The following is a 23,765-nucleotide window of genomic DNA, read 5'->3' on the forward strand; positions in this document are numbered from 1 at the left end:
TCAGACTACCCCCGATGACAAGAACTACACATTATTTACATTTTAGTTTACAAAAGAACATGTTTTGCAGCAGTCATAGTAAAATTTAAGTATGCAAATCTTCAAAGAGAAAAAAAAAAAATCATACTCACTGTCTGATCCCATTTTCTCATCAGCACCACCTATTTTAGTTTTTCTTCCATGTATCATGCTTTGGTTGTGAGAGCAGCTTCCACGTAAGAGGCTGGACAGATTTATGCAGTACCCATTAACCATTCTGAGATCTTTCCTGATCAAAAGCTGCTCTACCTGTGAGAAGTATCCAACGTATCAGACATTCGTTACGGAGGGCATTCATATCAAATCTTGGAGGTATATTTTAACATTAAAATTGCCCTTGTAAATCCATTTTCATGTGTCTTAGTATAGCATCTTTTTAGAATGCTTAACACTCACCAATACAGCCTAAAAGCAAAATTAATCAGAAGTACTGAGCATCACTTAAATCCCACCTCACAATTATTTTTACATCTGTGTCTCCAAGGTCCTTGAGTTTAAAAGGCCCTGAATGGATAATTAAGGGGGATAAACTTGTTGCTGGAGTAAAGCATATTTGAACCACACCAGTGGAAGCATGATGGATGGTAGGAGGTTGCAGAGCAGGAGCTAGAGATGGAAGGACAGAGTCATTCAGAACATGAGGGCCTGAATCTTCACATCCTGTAATAAAGATGGTGGAGGTGTGAGGAAGGAAAAACTCTTGCATTTTAGGAAGAGTTAGTGATGCTAAAAATGCATACTTAGCACTCCCCACGACTGGCAGAGCAGCCCCTGCAGCACATTCCCCCTTGCACAGTTATTTAACATCTGCTGTATCTCTTTGCAAAAAAAAAAAAAAAAAAAAAAAAAGTTCCGTATTTCTCCAAGATAAATGCAATTGTCAAATCTTGGCAGAAAATCAGAGTAACAACTACTCTCCCCAAAAGGTGACTGGGATGCAGACCAAACTTCTGTTTTCAAGACAGCCATCAGTTATGGGAAAGACAAAATATTGACAGGTCTTCCTGAAGTGCATTGTGAATATTCAAGTTTAACACAGATTTATGTAGTAAAAGAGCTTGTCACTGAAATTCTTCCTTCTGAATTAATTCATGTTTTCTTGTGCCACTCCAGAAGTGAAATACAATAAACACTCATGTGATTTAATTTTTAATATACAATTATCAAGCTTTTTTGGATATCATATATACAATGAAAAGTTAAAAATTATCTTAATTTAAAGATTGACAAAACTCCCATTGTAAATCAGACATACAATTACATCTTACCTTTACAGAATTTGCATCAAGAGCATCACAATAATAAATGCAGAGAGCAAGTAAGTAGGCAATTTTACAATTTTTCTTTATGGTCAATTGCCCAATTTTCCCCATGGCACTAAACAGAGACAAATGGGGTTGTAAATGAGCTAGCCCTATAAAAGCAACTGTAAAAGGCCAAAGGATAAACATAATAGTTAGGGGTCACTGGACATTTTGTGCAAGGGGAAACTACTCAGATGCTCCTGGATGCAGACACGAGGACACGTTACCTTTTTACTGACTGGAGATAATACCTCAGTTTAGCAGGACTGGTTTGGCTGTCTACATCTAAAAATATTCAACCAAGTATTTCAAGTCCTCAGTGTCTTTTATGACTCTGTGCAAAATGAACCTTTACTGGCTTACTGAGAAAAAAATCAAAAAATCACAGCAGCTTCACAACTCTGTAAGGAAGGTGTTATAACTCAGTTAAACTGCTAGGCCTGCCAAGCTGAGATCAGCTCCAAAAGGACAGCTAAAACTGACTACTGCACTGTTACAGCTACCCTTTTAAAGCAAACTTCTCCAGGGAAATATGCTGATGCTCAAGCACCAGCACATAAATCAACAGGAAGATTCAAAAAGAAGCTTCATGTCAATAAACCTGAAAGGCTGCAAAGGAGATATAATGAGTAACAAACCTTCCTCTCTCTTGTGATAGCCACTGTGCAGACAGCAGTTGTCACTGCAACAGCTACCCTTTTAGCTCCCATAGCAACTCAGGAAAGAAACAAAGAGTGCAGCAAAAAAACACTTACTAGTAATTAAACACTCCCAGAGAGTCAGATGATACAGTTTACAGGCACATCCCAAGGAGGTTATGAAGTGAAGCATCCCCTCAAAGCTATTGTTCCAATATGATTTTTATTCACAGCACATCCACTGCATTGGGCAATAAGATAAGTCTTAGTGGGGGTGAGACAAATAGGAGCAGATGTTTCCTGTTTCTAGCCTGACTTTCATTTGGTTTCTGTCATTGCTGCGTATCCAGTTTAGGAGAGGGGGTGAACCATGATGTCTAACACTTGTCCTATTGTTTGGGGTTTGGCAAATCTGAGGAATAAGGTTGCTTGCACTGTAACAGAAAAACAGCCCATCAAGTAGGATGTGTCTGTAACCAGCAGCAACAGAGGTTTCAAAAGACAGTGAAATCACACTTATCTAGTAACAAGCATTTTATCAGTGGAGTAGAAAAGAGATTGCATTCTCAGCCCAACTTAGGACCCTCATTAATACTGAAGGGCAAGAGTAACAGTCCAGGCAGCTGTATTTCTAATTTTCTTGCATTTCTCTTTCTCATTCAGATTAATTTCAGTATGGAGAAACAATTCAAATGCTCCCAAGAAATGTAAATCTTCTCCAAAAGACTTCCTAAGCTGTATGTTTCACCCTGTGGCAATGGGTTCCTTAAATTACAACCAAAGACACAATAGTTTTGCCAACAATGGTAACTTACAGGAGTTTGTAAGTGTGCGTTAACAGTGTCTTACACATACACGTGCCTGTACATTGAAGCTGGAACTAGGAATTTCTGCAGATATAGGTATTTTAAAAATTAGTACACTGCTTGTTGAAGAGGATTCAGACATGAAAAACTTATTTCACACTTCATCCCTATGGATGGCTACAATGTAAAAGAGTAACCTGATTGCTGGTTTTATAATGAAGATAAAAAATATAAGAAGACTAAAGACAAATAATTTTCTGTATTATACAACTAGTTCTGATAGAGAGTCAGAGTCTTTTGCATGAGGGCAGCAGAAAACCTGAGATTTACGCAGGAAGTGCAGCAATTGCAGTTCTGTCCTGCAGGTCTCTGCTTTGAAGGACAGTGTCCTGTGAGATGCTGTGTTTCTATCTCCATCAAAATAATTTAAGTAACACAAATTTTGCTTTGCTCTTTAAACTAGATGAAAACAGACAGATTTTTGTTTGTGATGTTGTAAAAAAATAAACATTTGTCTCATATTAGAGATGAAAATATTTGTAACACAGTTACTTAAGACAACAGTTAAAGCTCAAAAGACAGAGGCCCACCAGCCACACAGGAAATAAACTCCTCCCAAAAGAGAACAGCTCTACATGGCAGACAGTTGTTTGAATGGATGGATGCTCACTAACCAGAGAGCCTGCAGCACATTTGACAGAAGAGGTCAGTCATGCCAGTCAGGCCACAGAGAGCAAGATTCTGTTTTATTCTTCCAGGTGCATACCCTCCTCTGGACAAAAGCATGTGTTTGACATTTTTTGGAGAACCCGCAAATAGATTCAACTCTCTCTGAGCAACAGAGGAGCAGTTCAGATTTCAATTACAACTTTGTGCAATGTAAAAGGAAGACAACAACATGAATTCCCATCTCCCTCAGATGCAACCCACTCTCTAGCAAGTTTTGTCTTCAGGGCCTTATAGTCCTCATAGCACCTTTTCAGCTGTAGTTTTCCTCACGGAGGTTTGTCTCACTCTTTACAAGCTGCCGATATTGGGAAAGCTCTTCAGTTTCTCAGGAAAGTCATCTTTGTACAGGACGGGGTCAGCACGATGCTCCACCACTTTGAGAGGCATGGTCCCAAAGACAGAGGCAAACTTATTGATGCATTCAGATCTGGGGAAAAGGAAAGCAGTATAATTAAGAACTCCCAACAACTGGGCTGGCTACCAACTCCCACACCAAAATAACTGGTAGAAACCTTCCCTCTTGCACTTGGAAGTATTTCAGCCATGCTGGCTACTAATAAATAAAAAGAGAGCCTCACTGCAGAGAGAACAGAAAAGAAGCTGGTGTTCTTTGATTTATCCGTTTAATCACAGAGACGAGCAAGGGGATGCTGGCAGCAGCACATGTGCACATGGAGGTCAAAGCTTCCCTTCTCCCTCCCCCTAGAATTCCAGTCATTCTTAAAGCAATGTACATGCTGTAAACCAGAACAGATTAACTGCCAACATGTCTCTTAAAGGGCCACTGTTGGGTCAGTTTCGTTTATAACGAAGGTTTTGCAAAAACCAAGGCTTTGTGAAAACAGAGTTCTAAAAAAAAAAAAGTCTGTCTTTCTTCAGGCTTCTTCAGAAGCTCTATCTTTTCCCACAAAAAAATAAACATGCCTCAGAGAATAGGCAGAGCTGATTGTAATGTAACTTAAAGGTGAAGCTGAATTAAAACTATAAAATGATACAAACTAACTAGTTTCTTTTCCTTGTCTAAATAAAGACATATTGAGCAATGAGACCATCATATTAGCACAAAAAACTGGACCATTGATGACTCTTTCAATTTTAATAATCCCAGGTGTCAGTAATGTGGAAAGGAACAGCCATTGTTCTTCAAAAAACAAGCAAACAGATATTTAACCGCTACATTGCTCCTTTAACTTTTTCATTGAAGGGCACTACCTGTGGAAGCAAGGCAGAGAAAACCTGGTTCATCTCACCTCAGCTAAGGCTCAGCTAACATGAGCTGCCTGCTACATAAAACAGCTTTTAAGGAATTCAGATACTGAGGATCATGACAACAGTTCCCTGCACATAACAGAGAGCGTCAAGAAAACAGGTGACATTTCTTTTGCCAAACAAACAAAGAAGTGAGCACTTTGACTCAGCTACAGAGTCTGAAGTGCTGCAGGCCGTGGCAGAGCAGGTCTCTCACTCTCCAACCACTGCACCCTCTCCCGACCCCTTTGAAGGGTTAGGGGGTCACTATGGCTCCAGGATAATTTTCCTCATCAGGACCTGGTCAATCACACCAACTGAGTGTGACAGTTCTGTGATGAGGACTGCCCAACACTGCCCCAAACACTCTTTTGAAGTAGACGGGACAGCAAGAGCAGTTTTCAAAATTATTTCCTCAAACACATAGCTGTTTCAGGCTATAATGGTCATAATTCAGACCATTTTCTGCCCTGAGAAAAGTGTCAAAAAACTACTTCATATGAAGTGATACTTGAATAAAATATTAATACAGGTAAATGCAGATGCTTCACTTTTTGCTATCTTCCCATCCTCTCATACTTCGTCCTACCTCATACCTTCCTATCTTCAGATTCAAATCATTGGGACCACAAAGAAAAGAAAAGAAAAGGAATTCAGAGTGTAAGAGAAAACCATGTACAGTGGGACACAATCTCTACTCCTGTGACAAGCACTATCTCCTCCAGTGTAGCAGAGATGTGAAAGAGCAAAGGAGCCACCAGTAAGGACTGAAGTGAAGACCCAGGCAGCTGTTCAATATCTGCAATAACAAGGTGAACCATCAAGAGAATGAGATTTGGACCACAGGCACTGAAAGGTTCACTGCAGTAGTTCCTGCAGACAGCAGGATCTAAGTGTTTTCTCCAGGAACATTAAGCAGTTTCTGTTGCTTCCACAGGATGCCCACTATGAGACATCTTAAACACATCTGATTTTTAGATAAAGTCAGACTTTCAAATAATCTGTTACTTGTAAGAAATGTGGTTAACTAATCCATGATGCGTATTGGAGAAGCCTCATGGCAGGAAACCCACAAACTTCACAGCCAAGGAGGTAGATGCCCTGGGAGATGTGCATGTGAGAGGTTTGCACAGCTGCTGGCCTTCATTGGTTTCTGGAATACAAGAATACTTTTAGTCTACTGGTTCAAATCCTGCCTTTGCCAGTAATGACTGAAAGACATTGTAATGTAACAGCTGCTTGGTGGCTGGTGTGAAATGAATTAGTTATCTCAGCCTACTGCCTGGTAGGCAGGTGTCCACATCAGAGCAGCCATTGTCACAACCGGAACTAAGTGGCACCCTCAGAGCAAAAGACAAAACTAAATGGATAGAGCAGACAAAATTGACCTCTTCCCTCCAGAGGCTATACTCCCAAATCAAAAGTGAGGTCTTATGACAAAATATCATGATGGGATCCTTCTACAGCTGAACTTATTTTGGTGGCAAGTCCATTAAACCCTGCCAGTACAATATCTTTAACCATCAGGAAACCATTTCATTGTTAAAGAAATGGCAAAAATTAAAAATGGAAAAATTAGTATGTTCTAAACACTCTGGCTGAAGCAGAAGTTAGCCCTCCACAAATAAATATCAAATTCAAAGATCAGAAAAAGGCTTTTTAAAAGGAAAGAAATATCATGCACAAGCCACAAAGTGTGTTTGAAAGAAATACACTTCTTTCCAAAAATTTCATCTCTAGCACTGAACTAAATCACTTGAATTCCGAAGTCCTTGCCACTTATGGACAATATAAACCAGAAAGGATATCTAGAACATTAAACACTGAAAGCTAGGTAGCCAAGAGAATGTAATGTCATCTCAATATGGAGGGAAGGTGTTTCTCTTAGTTGTATCAATAGTTTTTCAAATTCAAAGTAACAGAGGCATGTTTGCTTCCAAGTATTATTTTTTCCCTTGCTTTGCTGACAACATACAGTTGTACTCAGCTTAATAAGACATTAAGATTGTGTGAACTCAGAAACTGCAAGCCCCATTGCCCCTGGATGAACTTGGTGTTTGTTAAGGTCTCTCTTAATCAGGTTCCTCACTGCTATAATTCAACTAACTTTTTGGTAGGGTAGCCCTGTACCTGCAACCTTTGGCCAACTGTGACCTGGGCAGTTTGCCTCTTAAGGAAATGGCTTCCTATTTTGACTCTGACAAATACTTACATGTCCTAAATGAAACACTGCTGTTATTGTGGCTGCAGAAGCACCTTTGCTATATTTACTGTACTGGCACTTGCCCTCTAGATTGCATTTTAAAGAACTGTCCATTTTTGAGAGCCAGATGCAAAGATGCTACAGGCAGTAAACTTGTTGCTATTTAAACACCTGTAAATACAGGGATTATGAGACCTCCCTGCAGTTTCTTCTGTGACCTGATGTAAAGGCTAACCTAGGGCAAGAGAGGAATTCTTGGTTCAAAGTTTTCTTCAGTGAATGTATTTTAATGATGGAGTTTGATAACCCTGGGGACTAAAGTCTTCTATTTCTCTAAAATAAATTAGACAGCAGGAAGAATACCAAAGTTGGCTTTCCCATGATTTAGTGTATCGCTAAAATAATAAAATTTCTTAATAATAAGAGACAGAGTTCAACTATACCATCTTCCTTTGTCTCCGCTGAACAAGTCAAAATGCCCAACAAAACCAGTTAGTTATGTATCTTTCCTGGACAGATCTCCACAACTGACTTCTCAAATCTTTTCCCTTTACAAAAACCAACAGGCAGTTGCTGGGGATCCCTCTGCTATTTCCGAACCAGAAACCTAACGCTAAATGTTGTGCGTGTACATGACAGCCCTGATAAACTGTTTCACAAACAGTAGGTTGATCCCTGGATATCCAGGCAAGTAATTAGCTCAGACTACCTGCTTGTTATCTCTGAATGCTAAAAAGCAAGTCAGGCACTTGGGGAAGCTGATAAGGTCTCTGTGCCTGACACCTCAGTTATTGTCACTGTAAAGTTATCAGTACAAAGTTATTCTTTTATAATGGCAAGGATACCCTGATGCATGCATTTATTTCCATTCAGCTTCTCTCCTGACCCTGAAAATAGTGGATGGATGGATGGATGGATGGATGGATGGATGGATGGATGGATGGATAGATAGATAGATAGATAGATATGAGAGCCTTACTCACTGCTAAGTTAGGAAAATTTGCTCTAGGAGTTGTTACCATTTATTATCCACTTTAAATGAATATCTAGCATAAAAGATTCAAAAAGTAAACCCTTTTAGATTCTCAAATAGCTCCCTTATATTTAGGTAGATGATAACACAGGGCAAGAAGGCATTAGGTGTAGCAAGCAGTTTCAGTATGATATTAAGGATTTTCAAAATCAAGTTTGAATGTACCTAAACTGTATATCTCTCCAGATTCCCCTGCACTCAGATTCTATCTCAGCATGTACTTCTTTGGCTAGGCAAATAAAAGTATGTGGATTTGCAGTCCATCTAACACTTCCCACAGCCCAGTATTCCCCACTTTTCAAAATTACAGACAAGCAAAACAACAGTTTAAACATGTTCTCAATAAACTGTCAATGACACTTTACTCTGAGGATGCAAGAACTGCTATAGACATGGAAACATGACCTTTACCCAGCATCATAATGCACCTCAAGGCAAAGAGCAATTTTTTCATCTTCTGTTTTTACGGCATTTACCTTAATGAGAACCTAATTCATAACTAAAATTCCCAAGTGTTGTTGTAGCACTACTGCTACGACCACAGGAAAGCTTAACCGGCTTAGGTAGTCCATTCTGTAAGCCAGGTCAGAATTGTTAGATATGGGGGGACCTTTTGTGCTTCCCTTTTAGCTAACATTTAAGGTCTACAAAATTTCCCATCCCTTGATCAAGTATTTTCCTGCAGAGTAATTTTTACCATCTTAATGGGGTATGTTTTACTTCTGAGTTGCACACTTTTTTAATCCAGTCTTACTAAAGCCCATACAATACTTAAAATTTTGTGATTTCTGCAGAGAAGGACAGAAATAAGTTCACTGTTAAAATGATAAGTGTCTTACTAATGACTAGTAAGATAACCATGTTGTACCTCCTCATGCAAATCTGAAATGGCCTGTTTTAAATGAAGGTCAGATTTTATTTTTTTTTGTCACCTCTTAGAATCAAAAATGTTGGAAGAGACCTTTAAGATCATCAAGTCCAACTGTCTGTATCTTCTGGTGACTTCTTCCCCCTGCTTACCTACCTCATCAGTTCTACTGAAGGAAATAATTTTTCCCAAAGTTTGCAGGAGAGATGCAACAGCCCAAGAAGCCTAAAGTGAGATGCTTTTATTGGTCCTAAATTTCAGGTTAATTCCACCTAATAACTGGTATGTACATTTATTGTCAGATAGCCTATTTCACACATGGGTATTGAACAGCTTTGAAAAATGAAGAAACTTCTCCTGATTTCACAAATTCAGAAGCCAAGGCAGAGAGAAGCCTAGTGTCTTGGTCAAGGCTGGAAAGCCCTTTACTGTAAAGCAGGGGATGCAAATATTACACTTATAAACTTTCAGTATTTCACTCTAAGCATTCAATGCCTTTCCAAATGCATACTTCATTTCAAAACTAAATTTTTAGAAAAAAACATAATAATGCTGCCATTGTTAAAAAATGCAACATGGAATTGTGCAGCAAATGCCCTTCACTAGTGGAAGCAATGTGCTTGACAATCCTTAGAAAGAAGACGATGTACAAATATCACTTCAAATTATTTTATTAATAATTTATAATTTATATCTGTTCTGCTCTTTGGTAAGCTACAAACTGCCTTGTTTAAAAAAAGAGTTCATACTTATTACAGTTGATATTCCACAGCAAACAGAAATGTGGTATTACTGACAGTACTGCCAACCAAGAACCTGAACTTCATATATGTCCTATAATCTTTACAGTAAAGCTGATGAAAAGTGTACCCTTCTAAAGTCCTTTTTTGTAGTAGTCTGCTTTTCAATGACACATCACCCATTGTAGGAATGACTTATGCTGATCAAATCCATGTAACATTCTTTCAAAATCAGTAATTTATAAAAACACTATCATTTTTGATCCTAACTTAATGAGACACAGGATAAGATTCTTCTAGGGATCAGAACAAGGCAATCAGAGAAACAGAGAGTGGTCACTCACCTTTCCACCATGTGTGTCTGGTCCAGTGATAACCCATCAATTGCTGTGCATTCTGGACATTTGAACTTCTTTCGTGGGGTCACCTGCAGAAAGGCATGCCAGATATTATCAAATATCAACAGAAGGGACATTAATCTCCTTGCACAGAGAGCAGTGCAATACCTCTGAACATGCCTGCAGTGTAAGCTGAGCTGTCTCAAAAAGAGGGGGTGTACAAAAAAAAAAGCCACTCTATTCCTCCATTCAGCTCCATCTGGCCCGGCTGACTGCAAAATTCACAGGGGCCCAATAAAAACGGCTTGGAGGGTTTTTTCCTTCTGTAACCGAAAAGAAGTGGCGATGACAAGCTCCTTAATTCCTGTTTAATGACTGTTTTCTCACTGCCAAGGTCCCTGTATAAACACCATTTGTTCTTGCAGCCATAACAGCGATGAAATATAGCTTCCCATACTTCACCATAACGTTAATCCAACAGGCGCTCTTTTGCTCTCTCCAGTTAAGAGCTGACTGGCAAGCCCTGCAAGGCTCTCCGAATCGCACAGAGGTGCCAAATTACTCTGCTCTGCCCTCATACAGCTCAGAAACTTTTTCGGCAAAAGCACACACTTTATCTTCTAAAGACTTTTCTAGGAAATGCAGCCACCAGTCCCAGTAAATGATGATGGACAGAAGGGAGAATGGACCCTGCTAATTGAAGTAATGCCTGGTGGCCTCTAAATCTCATTCCAAGTTGACACACTTGGAAATGAATGTACGGAGTGAATGTCTAGACCTGAAAACGTGTCGAAACATGTCAGGAAATTAAGTCGGGGATAAAAAGTTCATTTAAAGCTGATCTTGCAATTAATGTTCTTGCAATTAACATTCCTATAAATCAGCTGTTGTCAGGCCACGACAGAGCGAGCTGTGGACAGTTGGCAATTTCTTTCCTCTAGCGATCTCAAATAGTTAAAATATATGTCTGTGGGCATGTACATATACACACACATATGTACAGCTGTCATTTAAATTATCTTTTTTATAGCTCATCTAGATGGCTAAAATAACCACCAGAAACAACTGGTAAAAAATAATTCTGTTCTCAGTTAACATAAAAATTTTACCAGAAGGGCTTTTCTATCATGGAAGGAGACCAAGATACCATACTGGGGAAAAATGAGAGAAAAAGGAGGATTAAGTAACATATTGAACCCAACTGAATAAATTTAAATAAGTATCTCATATTTTTTAATTTTGTAAAGATAAACAGCAGAAAAGCCCCACCTTAATGACTGATTTGCCAGTGACATTTGCTACTAGAAAATTCATGGCAATATCTTCACAATTCATATGAGCATCCACCCAATTCTTGATGTCTCCAGGCATCTTATAGGTGTAAAGATAGTTGAAATACTGCAGAGAATAAAGTGAGAAAAAGAAGATAATTTTAAATATAGATACAGTAACTACAAGACTAAATATTTCAGTCATGGAACAGCAGGCAGCTAAGTGATAGTGCCTTCAGACAAGAACTACTTCAGCAGATAGAAAGAATTTTTGGGTGCTAAACTGCATATTATTCTTTTCCTGACCACCACAAAAATTTCATTAAAATTGGTTCTCTTTTCTGAACCTGCCAGCTACAAAGCTACATTCCCTGCAAAATCTGCTAGGTACTTTCAGGTCATGCAAACTGGCAGTTTTGTAAGTTCATAAAGGTAAGTAATGGTTTTATTTCACTGGCAGAGACAAATCAATGGTTTTCACAGCAACTGAAAGAGGTCTAGGTAAAGTTTGCAATCAGTTCTCCAACTGTTTTAAAGAACATAATCATAGCACCACAAAAACTGATGGAACAATGACAGAAGCACAAAGAGATCTTTTTTAATGTACACACTCTACATTAGTGCAGTGCAAGTTGTGTATCACCTTGTGATAAAAGGCTGCCCCAGTGAGCACCATTGAGACTTCATTGGTCCATTCTGATTCATATTTCCATTTGTTCATCTCATGGTCCCAAAGATGCAGGCGACCTGGATATCCAACCAACCTGTCAGGGAACTCACGCCAGACCTGAAGAGAAAAAAAAATGTGACATGCTGTTAACCAGCCCTGCACAAAAAGCAAACACATCTGCTTTCTGGAAGGGTAGCAAATGCAACACATCTGGAAGGGTAGAGTTTCAGTGGGGCAAAGATCACTTAAATTCTTCTAAGTCCAAATTCTTCGAACAAAAAGTTCCAACAAGAAGAAGTACAAAAAACAGTAAGCTTTGCTGTGGAAGGACCCTACAATTCAGAGAAGCCATGTCCCAGAGCAAAAGGCCACTAATGGACTACTAAAATAATTGTTATAGAAAAACACAAATGACTATTCAAAAAGATTTTAACTCTAACTAAACCCAAGCATGATTAAAATGAAACTTTTGATGTTAACTTCAGGAGATATGACTACAACCTAACTACTTTCACAGCTGGCTTTGGATCTAACCAACCTGCTTCCTTTGTCAGGAACTGGCTTAAATTTTAATATTTCTGGTATTCTTTAGTGGGTGCTTGGCTACATGGAAGGCTGCTTTGCCCTTGACTTGTTCCAGACAGCTGGATACAATCAAGATACCAGCCTTGTCACTCCATACATTATTTTATAGCTGACTACAGGATCAAATACAGTAGACAAGAACAAGGAGAAGGGCATCATTAACGCAACCCCAGTTCTCCACACTGCTGGCCACATTAAATAATGGACAATTTTTGCATTAGAGAAAAAGGGAGGAAGGATTATAATTATTTAGAGGGGTCTGAATGCTATTTGTTTGCTAGATACAATTTGTCTGCATTATTTGCAGACAAATTATTCAAAATTTGTCCCTTAATCCCAATAACTGCTAGGCTTGTTGGAAGAATGAGTCTTCACTCTCTAACATACAGTTAGGTTACAAGAGTTTCTGGTCTAGGTTGGTAATGTATAAACAAACAAATGCATCTATAATGAAATTTTTGTATGCAAGATCAACAACAAGAACAAAGTACCTCAAAAATCCCCAAGCATCCCTTCACAAATTCTTTCATCTGTACAACAGACAAGGGAGCCCTACAGTTGAATGTACAGTAAAGGAAGTGTTATCTGGAATTCCACCATCCTGCTAATGTCACCCCATCAGCAGTTCACTTTGGCCACTTCTTATGTGTCAGTGCATTTCAGTTGGGAAGCCTGGACTATAAAGACTCTGTGCAAGTATTTTGTCACAGTAAATATGATAAAACAATCAGTTTTAAGTTACTGCTTCTGCATCTACATTTCTGTGATTTTTCATTACTATATACCTTTTCATCTATACATCTCAACACATTTTATTGCTGTCAGTTAATACAGCTTCAGAATCCCATGATGAGGGCAGTTATTATTTCAAATGTCCAGGTGAGGGAACTTGCCAAAAATCATACAGGAAACAAGAATGGGAACCAGATCTTCTGACTCCTCAACTACTATTTTATCCAGAAATCAATCTTTCTAGACAGTTCTAGGGCACAAGTACTGGGATAGTATTTAGATATGACAACGCTCCAACACAGAGGGTTCTTGAAAGCAGAGATATTTTGGAACTGAAGGAAGAGAATTCAGAGGACACTTACAAGTTGGTGCCATAAGCTAATTAAAACAATACAGACTTCTGGCAGGCAAGCCAGTGAGGGCTTGAGATATCTATTTTGACATGATGTAGAAAACCCTAATAAAGAACACAAAACTAAATGTACAACACTTAAAAATTTATTCCTTACTCTCCAGGACTCAAAAATTTAATGATTTAGTTTTAAACCTGAATATTAAAATGTCTATCTCCCAGCTGTCGGAAGGCACCACCACATAAGCTACTGAGGCTCAACAAAGGATTTAATGGAACACTACAGATCTGCACCGTACTGGGCTAAGAATTCTTGTAGAGGAAACGGCATGCATATTAACAGCAGCTGAAAGAAAGATTAAAGTCAGCTACTGCTTCCCACGGGAGTGCAGTGCCTTCTCAACACAGAACCCTGGATTCATACCCCTTATAGTTTTTGCCCTTGGTGTCATCTTCAAGAGTCTAAATGACATAAAATAAAAGCCAACTATAATGCACATTACTCATACAGATGTTGTTGTGTCACTCTAAATATCAACTCTACCCTGTAAAAAATTGTCCTGGCCTCTGAAAATTGTCAGTTCGATCTAAAAAGTAACTTTGGTGTTTTGAACAAAGATTCCCTTTAAAAGCAATGCTTTTGAAGTCAGTGGAAAAGCTTGGCTTTTTCATAATATTCACCACTAGCTCATTCAATGGTGATTCTGGAAAGGCTCCCAGTGACTCCATCCAGCTCATTGCCCAAATCCATACATATGCTTTGTGCCAAAATTAATATATACAGCTACTGCATATAAGGAAGCTTTCAGAATAAAAATAGTGGTAATGATTCTAATACTACTCTCTATTTCGTATTACTGTCCATTTTCTTGTTTGATGGTTGCCTATAATTTATTAGTCTGTTAGGAGTACATTTCATTTTAGCCAGTGATCTTATTAGCTTTCTCAGACTAAGCAGGATGGCCTGCTTTAATACTGGTAAGGGACACATCCAAGGAAAAACATATTGCCAAGTGAAGAGGAGGTATGCTTATTTGCAGACAAGTCATTCCAAAGACTCTGGTAGTCAACCCTGAAGATAAATATTCTTGGATGAAGCATCTCCCATATGAAATGTCAAATAGAAGTTCTGACTTAGTAGTTTAACTAAAAGTCTTGTAAGGAAAACCAAAAGGAAATGATAGTAATTTTGTTTCCAAGTCAAGTTCCCAAGTGATATAAACAGTATAGCTAAAACACCCTCCAGCCTCATCTCTCCAGAGCTCTTTCTGCCTGACAGCCTCAACTATTCTGTGCAATTTGCTGTGCCATCAGAACAGCAAACTCTCCATGCAGCCAGAAGGACAGGGAAGCATTTCCTTCTACAAAACGTTCTAAAACATTTATGTATTAAATTCAGTAGATTACATTAAGTCACATTAATTTCAGCAATTTAATGAACAGAAAATAGACAGCATTTTCAAAGCTACCATGACAACGTTTTAAAAATGAAACACTGATTATTCTCTACAAATGAAAACAAACTCAATCCATCATACTCCTTCTGCCTTCCAGAGCCATATCCACTCTTAATTACTTCCCAGTCCTCAAAGAAATGGCTTGTGCTACTATTAAAAAAATAAAGTAAAATGTAAACACAGAGTCCATTTAAAAGATGTATGATGCTTTGCACACACACATTTTGTAAAATATCAGTTTGAAGAAGAGCTTTGAATGTGGCCAGCAGTGAAGAATTTTTTTGTTAAGCAGAGTTATAGTACTCGTCCTACAAAGGAATGCTGAAAACTAAACTTTTAAAGTCTAAATGAACAAGGAAGAATTCCTCTGAAGAAGGCATTCCAACTTTATGAAAATTTCAGCCTAGCAAAATATGCAATTCAACAGAGAATAGATTTTTTTTAAAGAGTGCCAGAGACATGAAGCACTGAAAAACAATTCTGAGACAGAATAAGATCATCTACCAACAGAAGGCCAAAAGTTTTCAACAGAATAAATGCAAATTTAGCAATGCACCAAACTGTATATTTTATGAACGAAAAACGTAGGCTCAGAACAATAATCCCCATTTAGACTATTTCTATTATTGCTCTAATAAAAATATTTTGTCTCTGTAAGGACAAAGTGCTGCACAAGTATGGGATAAGAAATTACTTAATGCTATGATATCTGCCTCGAGGCCAGCTGAGACACACAGGTGGGAATGCTACAATGCTTGATTTCAGTCTTGTATTCAAACACCAAACACTTCAGAGGTGGCCAATGGTTCTGCTTTAACTTTTCAAGATTATGATAATCTAAATACTTGTTCCATTTCTTGGGTCTCTCTTGATAATCTCTCTGCGAACAACAAAGTTCAGTAAGTGGGAAAAAAAATTATCTAGACATAACAGTTTTTTTCCAGTGTCCCAAGTCATGTAACTTAACAGAACTACTTTTTTCTAAGTCAGAATGTCATGAGTGTTCTTCTGCTACCTTAATACAGCAGCACACAGGGACTATTTTTCTCCTTGCTCCAATAGATTTATGGAAGGTCATAAATCACTGTACCATAATAGTTCACTTTTAACAAGTAAAAAATGTCTGACACTTTGAGTGTTACTATATTTTTTTATGGCTGATAGTGTACAGAGATCAAAGTGTTCTGGGTTTTTGGGTTTTTTTTAGGCTTGCTCTATACATTCAGAAAAGTGTGTGACAGAGGGGGTTTTGCCACATGTTTAAATGCAAAATCTCAAGGATGTCCAGAGAGAAAAGAAAATTGCTGAATGTCACGTTTCCAGCCCTTCATATGACCAAAGCAGAAGCAGACCTACTTTTAAAAGAAAACTTTCTAGTAACCTTATATGCTGCTACTGTTCCCTCTGGATTCCCCTGCAAATGAGTCAAGAGTTTGAGAGATACTTTTCTGGTAACACACATAAACAGATAAATAAATTATCACAGGCTGAGGACAATTTAAACATCTGGGAGCCAGCTCAGGCCTGTCAAGCAACTCACAGACACTCAAGGACAGGAAAGATCAATCTTCAGCCCCTGATTTCTGTGCCAGAGAGTAGGAGTTACATCACCCACTCCCTATACGAGGAGAACTGTGTATTTCTAGAATAATTTGCTCTGCTTCTGTATTCAAAGACATTTCTATTCATTTAATTTACTGAGGGAGTGGGGCTGGTGAAGCCAAACTCAAAATACAAGTATTCAAATTACTCATAGGTTTGTCTCAACTGTCTTCTCAACACAGCAATTTAATTTTCCATCAATGTTACTGTGCAGTAAGCTGACTTCCCAGAATTAAAAAAGAATAGGATTTATAATAAAATGCAAAAAACTGCAAATGAAATAGTTTCCAGTCTGCCAAAGTAAACAATCTCATGTCCAAACAGTTACATTCACACACAGAAGATAAGGACTGTTACTCAGATAGTCCCTACAACCAAAGCACATGGCCATAAGGCCAATAAATGAGCCAGCACTACTGAACTGCTAGACCTGTTGGACTTAATCCTAGGAGATGAACAGTTGCAGGTCCTGATTATCCCCTAGTTGCACTGACTACAGGAGAATTCACATCAAATTTTCTTTGCCTTATTTTTGTTTTTCATGAGGACAACTCCTTTCTGTGTGAGTGACCAGACTCAATACATGTGATGTTACAAATATTGTCCACTGAGGGTGTTAAAATTAACAGTTCAGACACACAAAAACCAAGGTTCTGCTTTACATGACTTCTGGCTGACACAGCTGGAACTCTGCTGCAGTCTGAATCTTTGCTTCAAAGCCCTTCAAGCCTGCTTTGCCAATAGCAGAACTACCTACACAGTCACTTAGGTGACTTTGGTAAATCACTCCTTACTCTTAGTCACTTTGAGACAGCTTTATGAAAATGGAAGTCAAAATGCAAATGGAGAAGGAATTTATGCAGCATGCACATTATGGATCTGCTGTCGTTCATCCCATCAGATCACTCTCAAAACTAGTAGTAATAAGCACCAACACAGGCAAAAGTAAGTCAGCTTGCAGAACTGCCAGCGCTTGATTGCTCTGCTGTTGCAGTACGTTGCTTAAAACATTCAGTGTAGACAACAAAGTATAGAGAAGGTCTATGTAGCCAAAATCCCCTTCCTTCAGTTGTCTTCTCTTCCTTCCATCTTTCACACTTCATGTATTAACTCACTACTCTTAACCTAGCAAGGAAAGTATTTCCTTTCTGGAGACACACATGATAGATGAAACCTCTGTCTCCACTATTTAACATTGTTGTTATTACTTCAGCATACCTACATCATCACAAGACATTTCTGGAGTCCAAAAGCTTGTTACTTGCTAACAGTCTCTTTTACTCGAGAGGGAGAAAGAGCAATATTTCACCTCACATGTACATACATTAAAGAAATACGTCCAACGTATTTTTTTTTAATATCATCCTGTATTAACTGCACTTAAGATTGCTAAAAATTTGACAGCTCAGTTATCACATTTTGATGGCTTTCTCCACATTAGAGAAGCAGTTTTCATAATTTCATTCAACTTAGGTAACAGTTTCATGTTCTAGCTCTCACTTAGGAAGCCCAGTGAGTGTGACTAAATAATTCAAAGCTTTCTTAAAATATGGTATTACGTTTTGTAATGTTTCTGATTTGTTTACAAATACAGCATCTTTGTCTTAAATATGCACATATAAGAGTAGTGATTATGGACTGTGGGCTTAGACTATAGCCTGTTATACACTCAAATACAAATGGAAGACAAAAAATTACCTAATTCAAAACATAATTTTGGAAGGAAGACAACCCTGCTGCTTCAAGTGTACTTTTAACAAACAATTCAAGTACCTATGAAGACTGTCACTTCTTTGTACTGCCATGGCTAACTGATTTGGACAAGCTCTATTTTGTCAATACCCTCATCACAAGAGCAGCTGTCGAAGCTTTGCCATTTCAAGCACATGATCCGTGTGTCCCCTCCTTGAAATTCTTCAGTTCTTCCTTTCACTGCACTCCACCTTACTTCGGCATGTCCCCAAGAGGTCTCCTCTGCTCCCAGTACTTAATCTCTGAAACTCGTTTTGCCCATCAAGACATGTTCCCTTGGCTAGCATTTCTGATTTATCTGAAGTTAAGAAGAATGCAGCTCAGTCTTCAGACCGCTTCCCCTACACTTATTCCACTACAACATTTTCTGGAGTCTCTTGGCACTCCTGTGCCAGTTACTGAAAACCTCTTAGCTGGCAGGTTTTTCAATAAAGAAATTACTATCTGAAAAACTGTTTCAGTCAGCACTGAACTATTATAGTAAAGAGAGATGCAATAATCTGACTCAACACACTGCGCAGTGCTTCCTCCACTTTATATACAATGTTGAAGTGGATGGCCTAGGAGACAGGGAAAAACCAATTCTCTTACCTCATAGCCAAACTGGAGTTCATCTGAGGTTAGCATAATGATATCATCATCAATAGCCAGCACTGCTTCCGTTTCAATCTCATCATAAGGAAAGAAGCGGTTGCTAAGTTTGTTTTCTGCAGTCCTAACAACTTTCAGGGGAACACGAATCTTTGGCCAGAGGGAATCTAGAGAGAAAAGTTAAAAGAAATAGAATTCAATGTTATACTTCTGAATCTGCATATCCATCTTAGCTGCTTTTTACTCTTCTTCGCATCTAAACAAACGCTTCTTAGTGGTGAATTTACAGCAGTTTCAGTTGGGCAAACACGAGAGCAATGAAGGCAAGAGACGGAAGTTCAGCCACATTTCCCTCTGTATCTTGCAAAAAAGAGCTTCATGGGCAGCTACACAGAGGATAGTTTGCCCAAACCAGCAACTTGCAACACTCACAGAGTAAGTGTAGGGATAATACATACTGGTTTAGGACGCACAGCATGGAAAGATACTTCACTCAACTGCAACTAAAATAATTTGAAGCAGCAGTCTACAATTACTGACTGCATGTCTAGGGCCATAAAGAATTTGATCAAGAATGTTAGTTCTATCAAGGGCTGAGCAAAACAAAAAAAATTATATCAATTAAATGTTTAGCACTATTGACTATTGCTAAGGAGTAGATTCTGTGTCTCAGCAATTTCTTTCATCTTCAAAGTCCTAAGTTACAGTGATAATTTAAAACTAGATAAATACAAATGGATTCCAACTTGTGCCCTACAGCATTCTTCCAAGTAGAATAGAGCACTGGAGTACACAAACATTAAAATTCACAAGTCAAATGAGAACTTAAATAGAAACAAAACCCCACAGAGATACAAAACTGGATCAAATTTACTCTACCATGGCATTAATTTTCATTTTTTCCTATGTGTTTAACATGTAGCACCTTAAGTGTCACATTAACAGCTTCTGCATATATTCAAAAATTTCAAAACCTTATTGTATTCCTACAAAAGAATAACTATAGGTGTAAATGTAGAGCACCAAGATAAAGGAAATGGAAGGAAGGGCTGAATATTAAACATTCATTCTAAATGCATATAAGCATGCACAGTTTCATGCACAAAGGTTAACAGTAGTCATTATTACAGTATGATGCATCCCAAAAGCAATTATTAATGAAAATGTATTTTAGTTAAAAGCAAGAGAGACATGGGCAAACTGGAGAGAGTTCAGGAAAGAACCATGAAGGTAATGATGGCACTGGAGCATCTCCTCTACAAAGAAAGGCTGAGAGTGCTGTGGCTATTTAGCCTAGAGAAGGCTCAAGGAAGGTCTCACCAATATGTACAAACACCTGAAGGGAAGGTGCAAAGAAGAGAGAACTAGGCTGCCTTCTCTGGTGGCCAGTGAAAGGACCAGAGGCAAAGGTACAAACTGAAACACTGGAGGTTCCCTCCAAACATCAGGAGAGACTTTTTCAGAGTGAGCACTAACACAGGTTGCCCGATGATGTAGTCAAATTTTGCTCTTGAAAATATTGAAAGCCATCTGGAGATGTTCCTGCTTGAGAGGGGGGTTGGACAGCTGATCTCCAGAAGTCCTTTCCAAGCTTAGCCATTCTCTGATTCTGTGCTAAGTGGAATTTACTGCGCCTGAAGGCACTGGAATTTTCATGTCTGAAATACATATAAACTTCCAGTGCAATTTGCAAGTGACACAAAGCCTGGAGACATGAAAAACAGTGATCACAATAGAGTCATACAGAGCTTACTAAACTCTATACAACTGGACTGCTTAGTAAACTATGTGCATTTGAACAAAAAACACACCAACATACTGGAGACACAGTTAAACACTGGGATCACGGCAACTTTTTCCCTAAAAGCCACTTCTGAAAAGGATTAAAGGGACAGAATAGGTATTAATTCTCAGCATGCTGCTGTGGCAGAACGGATTAATACAATTTTTGTATATATAGATGGGTATGTAGTAAGAAATCGGGGCTGAGGGCAGGACAATTTTACCTGTATGCAGACACAGGCAGGTGCTAAAATAATGTTTCATTCTGGTGTTTTTATATTTTCAACCATGTTAAAACACTGAAAATGATGTAGAAAGAATCATGAGTTATTTGACGTCAGAAGAAAATGCCTTTTGGTAGAATGTGGAGATCAATCTGTTTAGTTTATTAAAAGAAGGAACTAAAAGTAGATTTGCTTAACACGTACAGGCACCTACACAATAAGAAAAATGACATGCATCTTCAACAAACTGGAGAAAGACATAACAAAAAACAATGACTGGAATCTAAAGCCAGGCAAATTCAAAGTATAAATAAGGCAGACATTTTTAATAGTAACAGTGGTTAACCTCTGGCAAAAGTTTAAAAGGACAGCAGTTGGTTCTGTACATCTTGTCTTTCAACAAGACTGGGTATTATTATAGAAGATGCAGTCAAGTTTGAAGTCACTGGACTGAAAAGAAAGGCAATGTGGTGACTTATGACACACAGGTCAACCCAGATGGTCTTAATGCACCTTCTGCCTCAAATTCCATGAACAGTAAGATTGTTGACTGCCACCAGGATAAGAATAGGAAGTTTGAATAAAACTACTAGGACATGGGGAGCAAATACAGACATTCAGAAAAGAGCGTAAGAAAATAAGATTCTTGTTTCTGTGTTTTGGGCATGAAAAGTGGAAGTTAAACAGGTGTCAATGAAAAAAAGCCACTGTAAGGACAAAACTAAGAGAAGTTCTAACCAAAGAAAATGGTTTAAGTTCTTAAACAATAACATATGATCATATTCTGGAATTATTCTCGGCAGAAGGATCTGAAGAATGCTGGCTGACAGACAACACCAAAAAGAATGGGATACAATTATGTGCACACACTTCCATTAAAACCTTGAATCAGGTCTGCCTCCAAGACAGTTCTGCACTCCTTCCACTGTCAGTCTGTTGCACTAGGAAGACAGTACCAGAGAAGAGGAGAAGCTGCTTCATTCCCACATGTACAAGTAAAATTTGCTCCCAGCAAGATGTGTCCATCCCCATTGCCACTGGGCCTCTCACACTTAACAGCTCACACAACCCTCAAATCTGCACATTGCTAAAAGACACCAGAGTCTGAACACTACTTCACAAGGGAAAATAAAGCAGTATTTCCAAACCACAGAAAGTCTTCAAAAGTCAGTTTTTCTTGGAGCTGTATTTTAGCAAGGAGGATTGGCAGGCATGGGTGGCTGAAAAAAAAAAAAAAAAAAAAAAAGAAAAAATTTAAAAAAAGAGGAAACACAGACTGATATTTACTGTCAAAATTTGTATTCAGTATTTTGTTTCCTGCCCCAAGGATTTTCCTGTAAGGTTGAAAACGTGTCTGTAAAATCTACTTTTATCTGTGTGGTCTTGTAGACCATGGCCTTTATTGGACATGTATGCACATTCTTGTCCTGTTTTACTCACCCCTTGTCCTTCTACTAGAAGGCATAAGGCATTAGCCCTAGCACATCTGAGTGGCTTGTGATATTGAGCAGTAGTCAGCTGGGAGGATTCAATCCCATTACTGATGGACTCCAAGGGAGTCACAGTCAGCCACCAGCTGGGGAGATACAGCAAGCTCCTTGGGGCCACTACAGAAATGGAGCAATGATTCCATTTATAGCACTATGAGCTCATTTTATTCTCAGCATCGTAAGGTCTTCAAAAGACCTGCATGAATCATAATCTGAAATGCTGATTCCAGTAGGAGACCACTGAAATTGCAAAATTTTCAGCTTCCTAGTCTTTGCAACCTTAGGAGGCAGTAACATTAAATGACTGGAACTGTTTATTGCAAATTAGTACTCTTGATTTCACTCACTGCCTTACCATATAATGTGCAAGTGCCATTTAATAAATGGTAACAGACACTTATAGGTACCTCACAAAGACAGATGTCATTGCCTCATAAAGACTACACTCTGTAATGTTTGCAAGCTTCTTAAAGACCTTTAGATAATAGTCTACAATTATCCAAATGTAACCCCAGAATTGGTATAAAATAACTTTAAGCAGCCTGATAGGTCCCAAAAATACTGTTACAGGTGTTTCAGTTGCAATCAGAATAGCCACAGGTATGCATGCATTTGTAAATTTTTATTTATAGGTAGCATCAAAGTTTACATTTGATACATGTTAAGCATTCTTTTATTCAGCCTTTTCTTCTTTTTATGTCTGCTACATTTTGAAAAAAATGACAACCAAATTGCAACAAAGTGCAGGAATATATTGAAACAGAAATGGAAACTGAAAAATCACTAGGATCGAAAAATAATAATTTGGAAAAACAAGCATGCATATAAGCATTAAACTTCCAGCTCTTCTGAAAAATCAACTATTTGATAGCTTACTAACAGACATGCCACTTGCATAAAAAATGGTTATAGTAGAAAAAGTAATGAAAAGTGTATGAAAAATGAAGATGTAATCTAATTATAATCAGCACACATCTCAGATGTCAGCAAATCCTCTTAAATCCACATGATTTACTAAGGCCTCAGAAAGTCTCTCAAAATGACCAGTTCTCAGCAATGGGTATGTTACTGTCAAATATTTGTGCTTTGAGAAACATAATATAAAGTTTCTGAATTTAGCCTTAGATTAATGAAAAGAAAATATAAGCATTTTGGAGAAACTTTGAATAAGACATTAGGGTGCATTTGCAGCATGCAAAATGCACAAGGCTACTTGCTGCCTCAAGGCTGACTTGATACTGGAGCTTGCTGCCTCTGCAGAGATGGAAGAACATGGGAGCTGTTATGACACAATGACACCTGGGTAACAAC

At 38.3% G+C, this 23,765-nt stretch overlaps 1 protein-coding gene across 2 annotated transcripts in view; it reads right to left on the bottom strand.

The window, feature by feature from the left end:
- Nucleotides 1-1,184: 1,184 nt before the first annotated feature.
- Nucleotides 1,185-23,765, bottom strand: part of EXT2 (exostosin glycosyltransferase 2) — a 72,900-nt gene continuing 50,319 nt past the window's right edge. For both annotated transcript variants that reach the window (XM_041460035.1, XM_041460034.1), the window contains 5 exons: nt 18,959-19,125; nt 11,861-12,004; nt 11,216-11,344; nt 9,953-10,035; nt 1,185-3,943 (listed from right to left, as the gene is read on the bottom strand). In XM_041460035.1, the coding sequence (XP_041315969.1) occupies nt 3,805-3,943; nt 9,953-10,035; nt 11,216-11,344; nt 11,861-12,004; nt 18,959-19,125 (662 nt within the window). In that variant the 3' untranslated portion in view covers nt 1,185-3,804. The remainder of the gene's footprint in view (nt 3,944-9,952; nt 10,036-11,215; nt 11,345-11,860; nt 12,005-18,958; nt 19,126-23,765) is intronic.

The sequence above is a fragment of the Pyrgilauda ruficollis genome, unplaced genomic scaffold (assembly GCF_017590135.1).
Source record: "Pyrgilauda ruficollis isolate IOZ18807 unplaced genomic scaffold, ASM1759013v1 scaffold14, whole genome shotgun sequence".
NCBI lineage: Eukaryota > Metazoa > Chordata > Aves > Passeriformes > Passeridae > Pyrgilauda > Pyrgilauda ruficollis.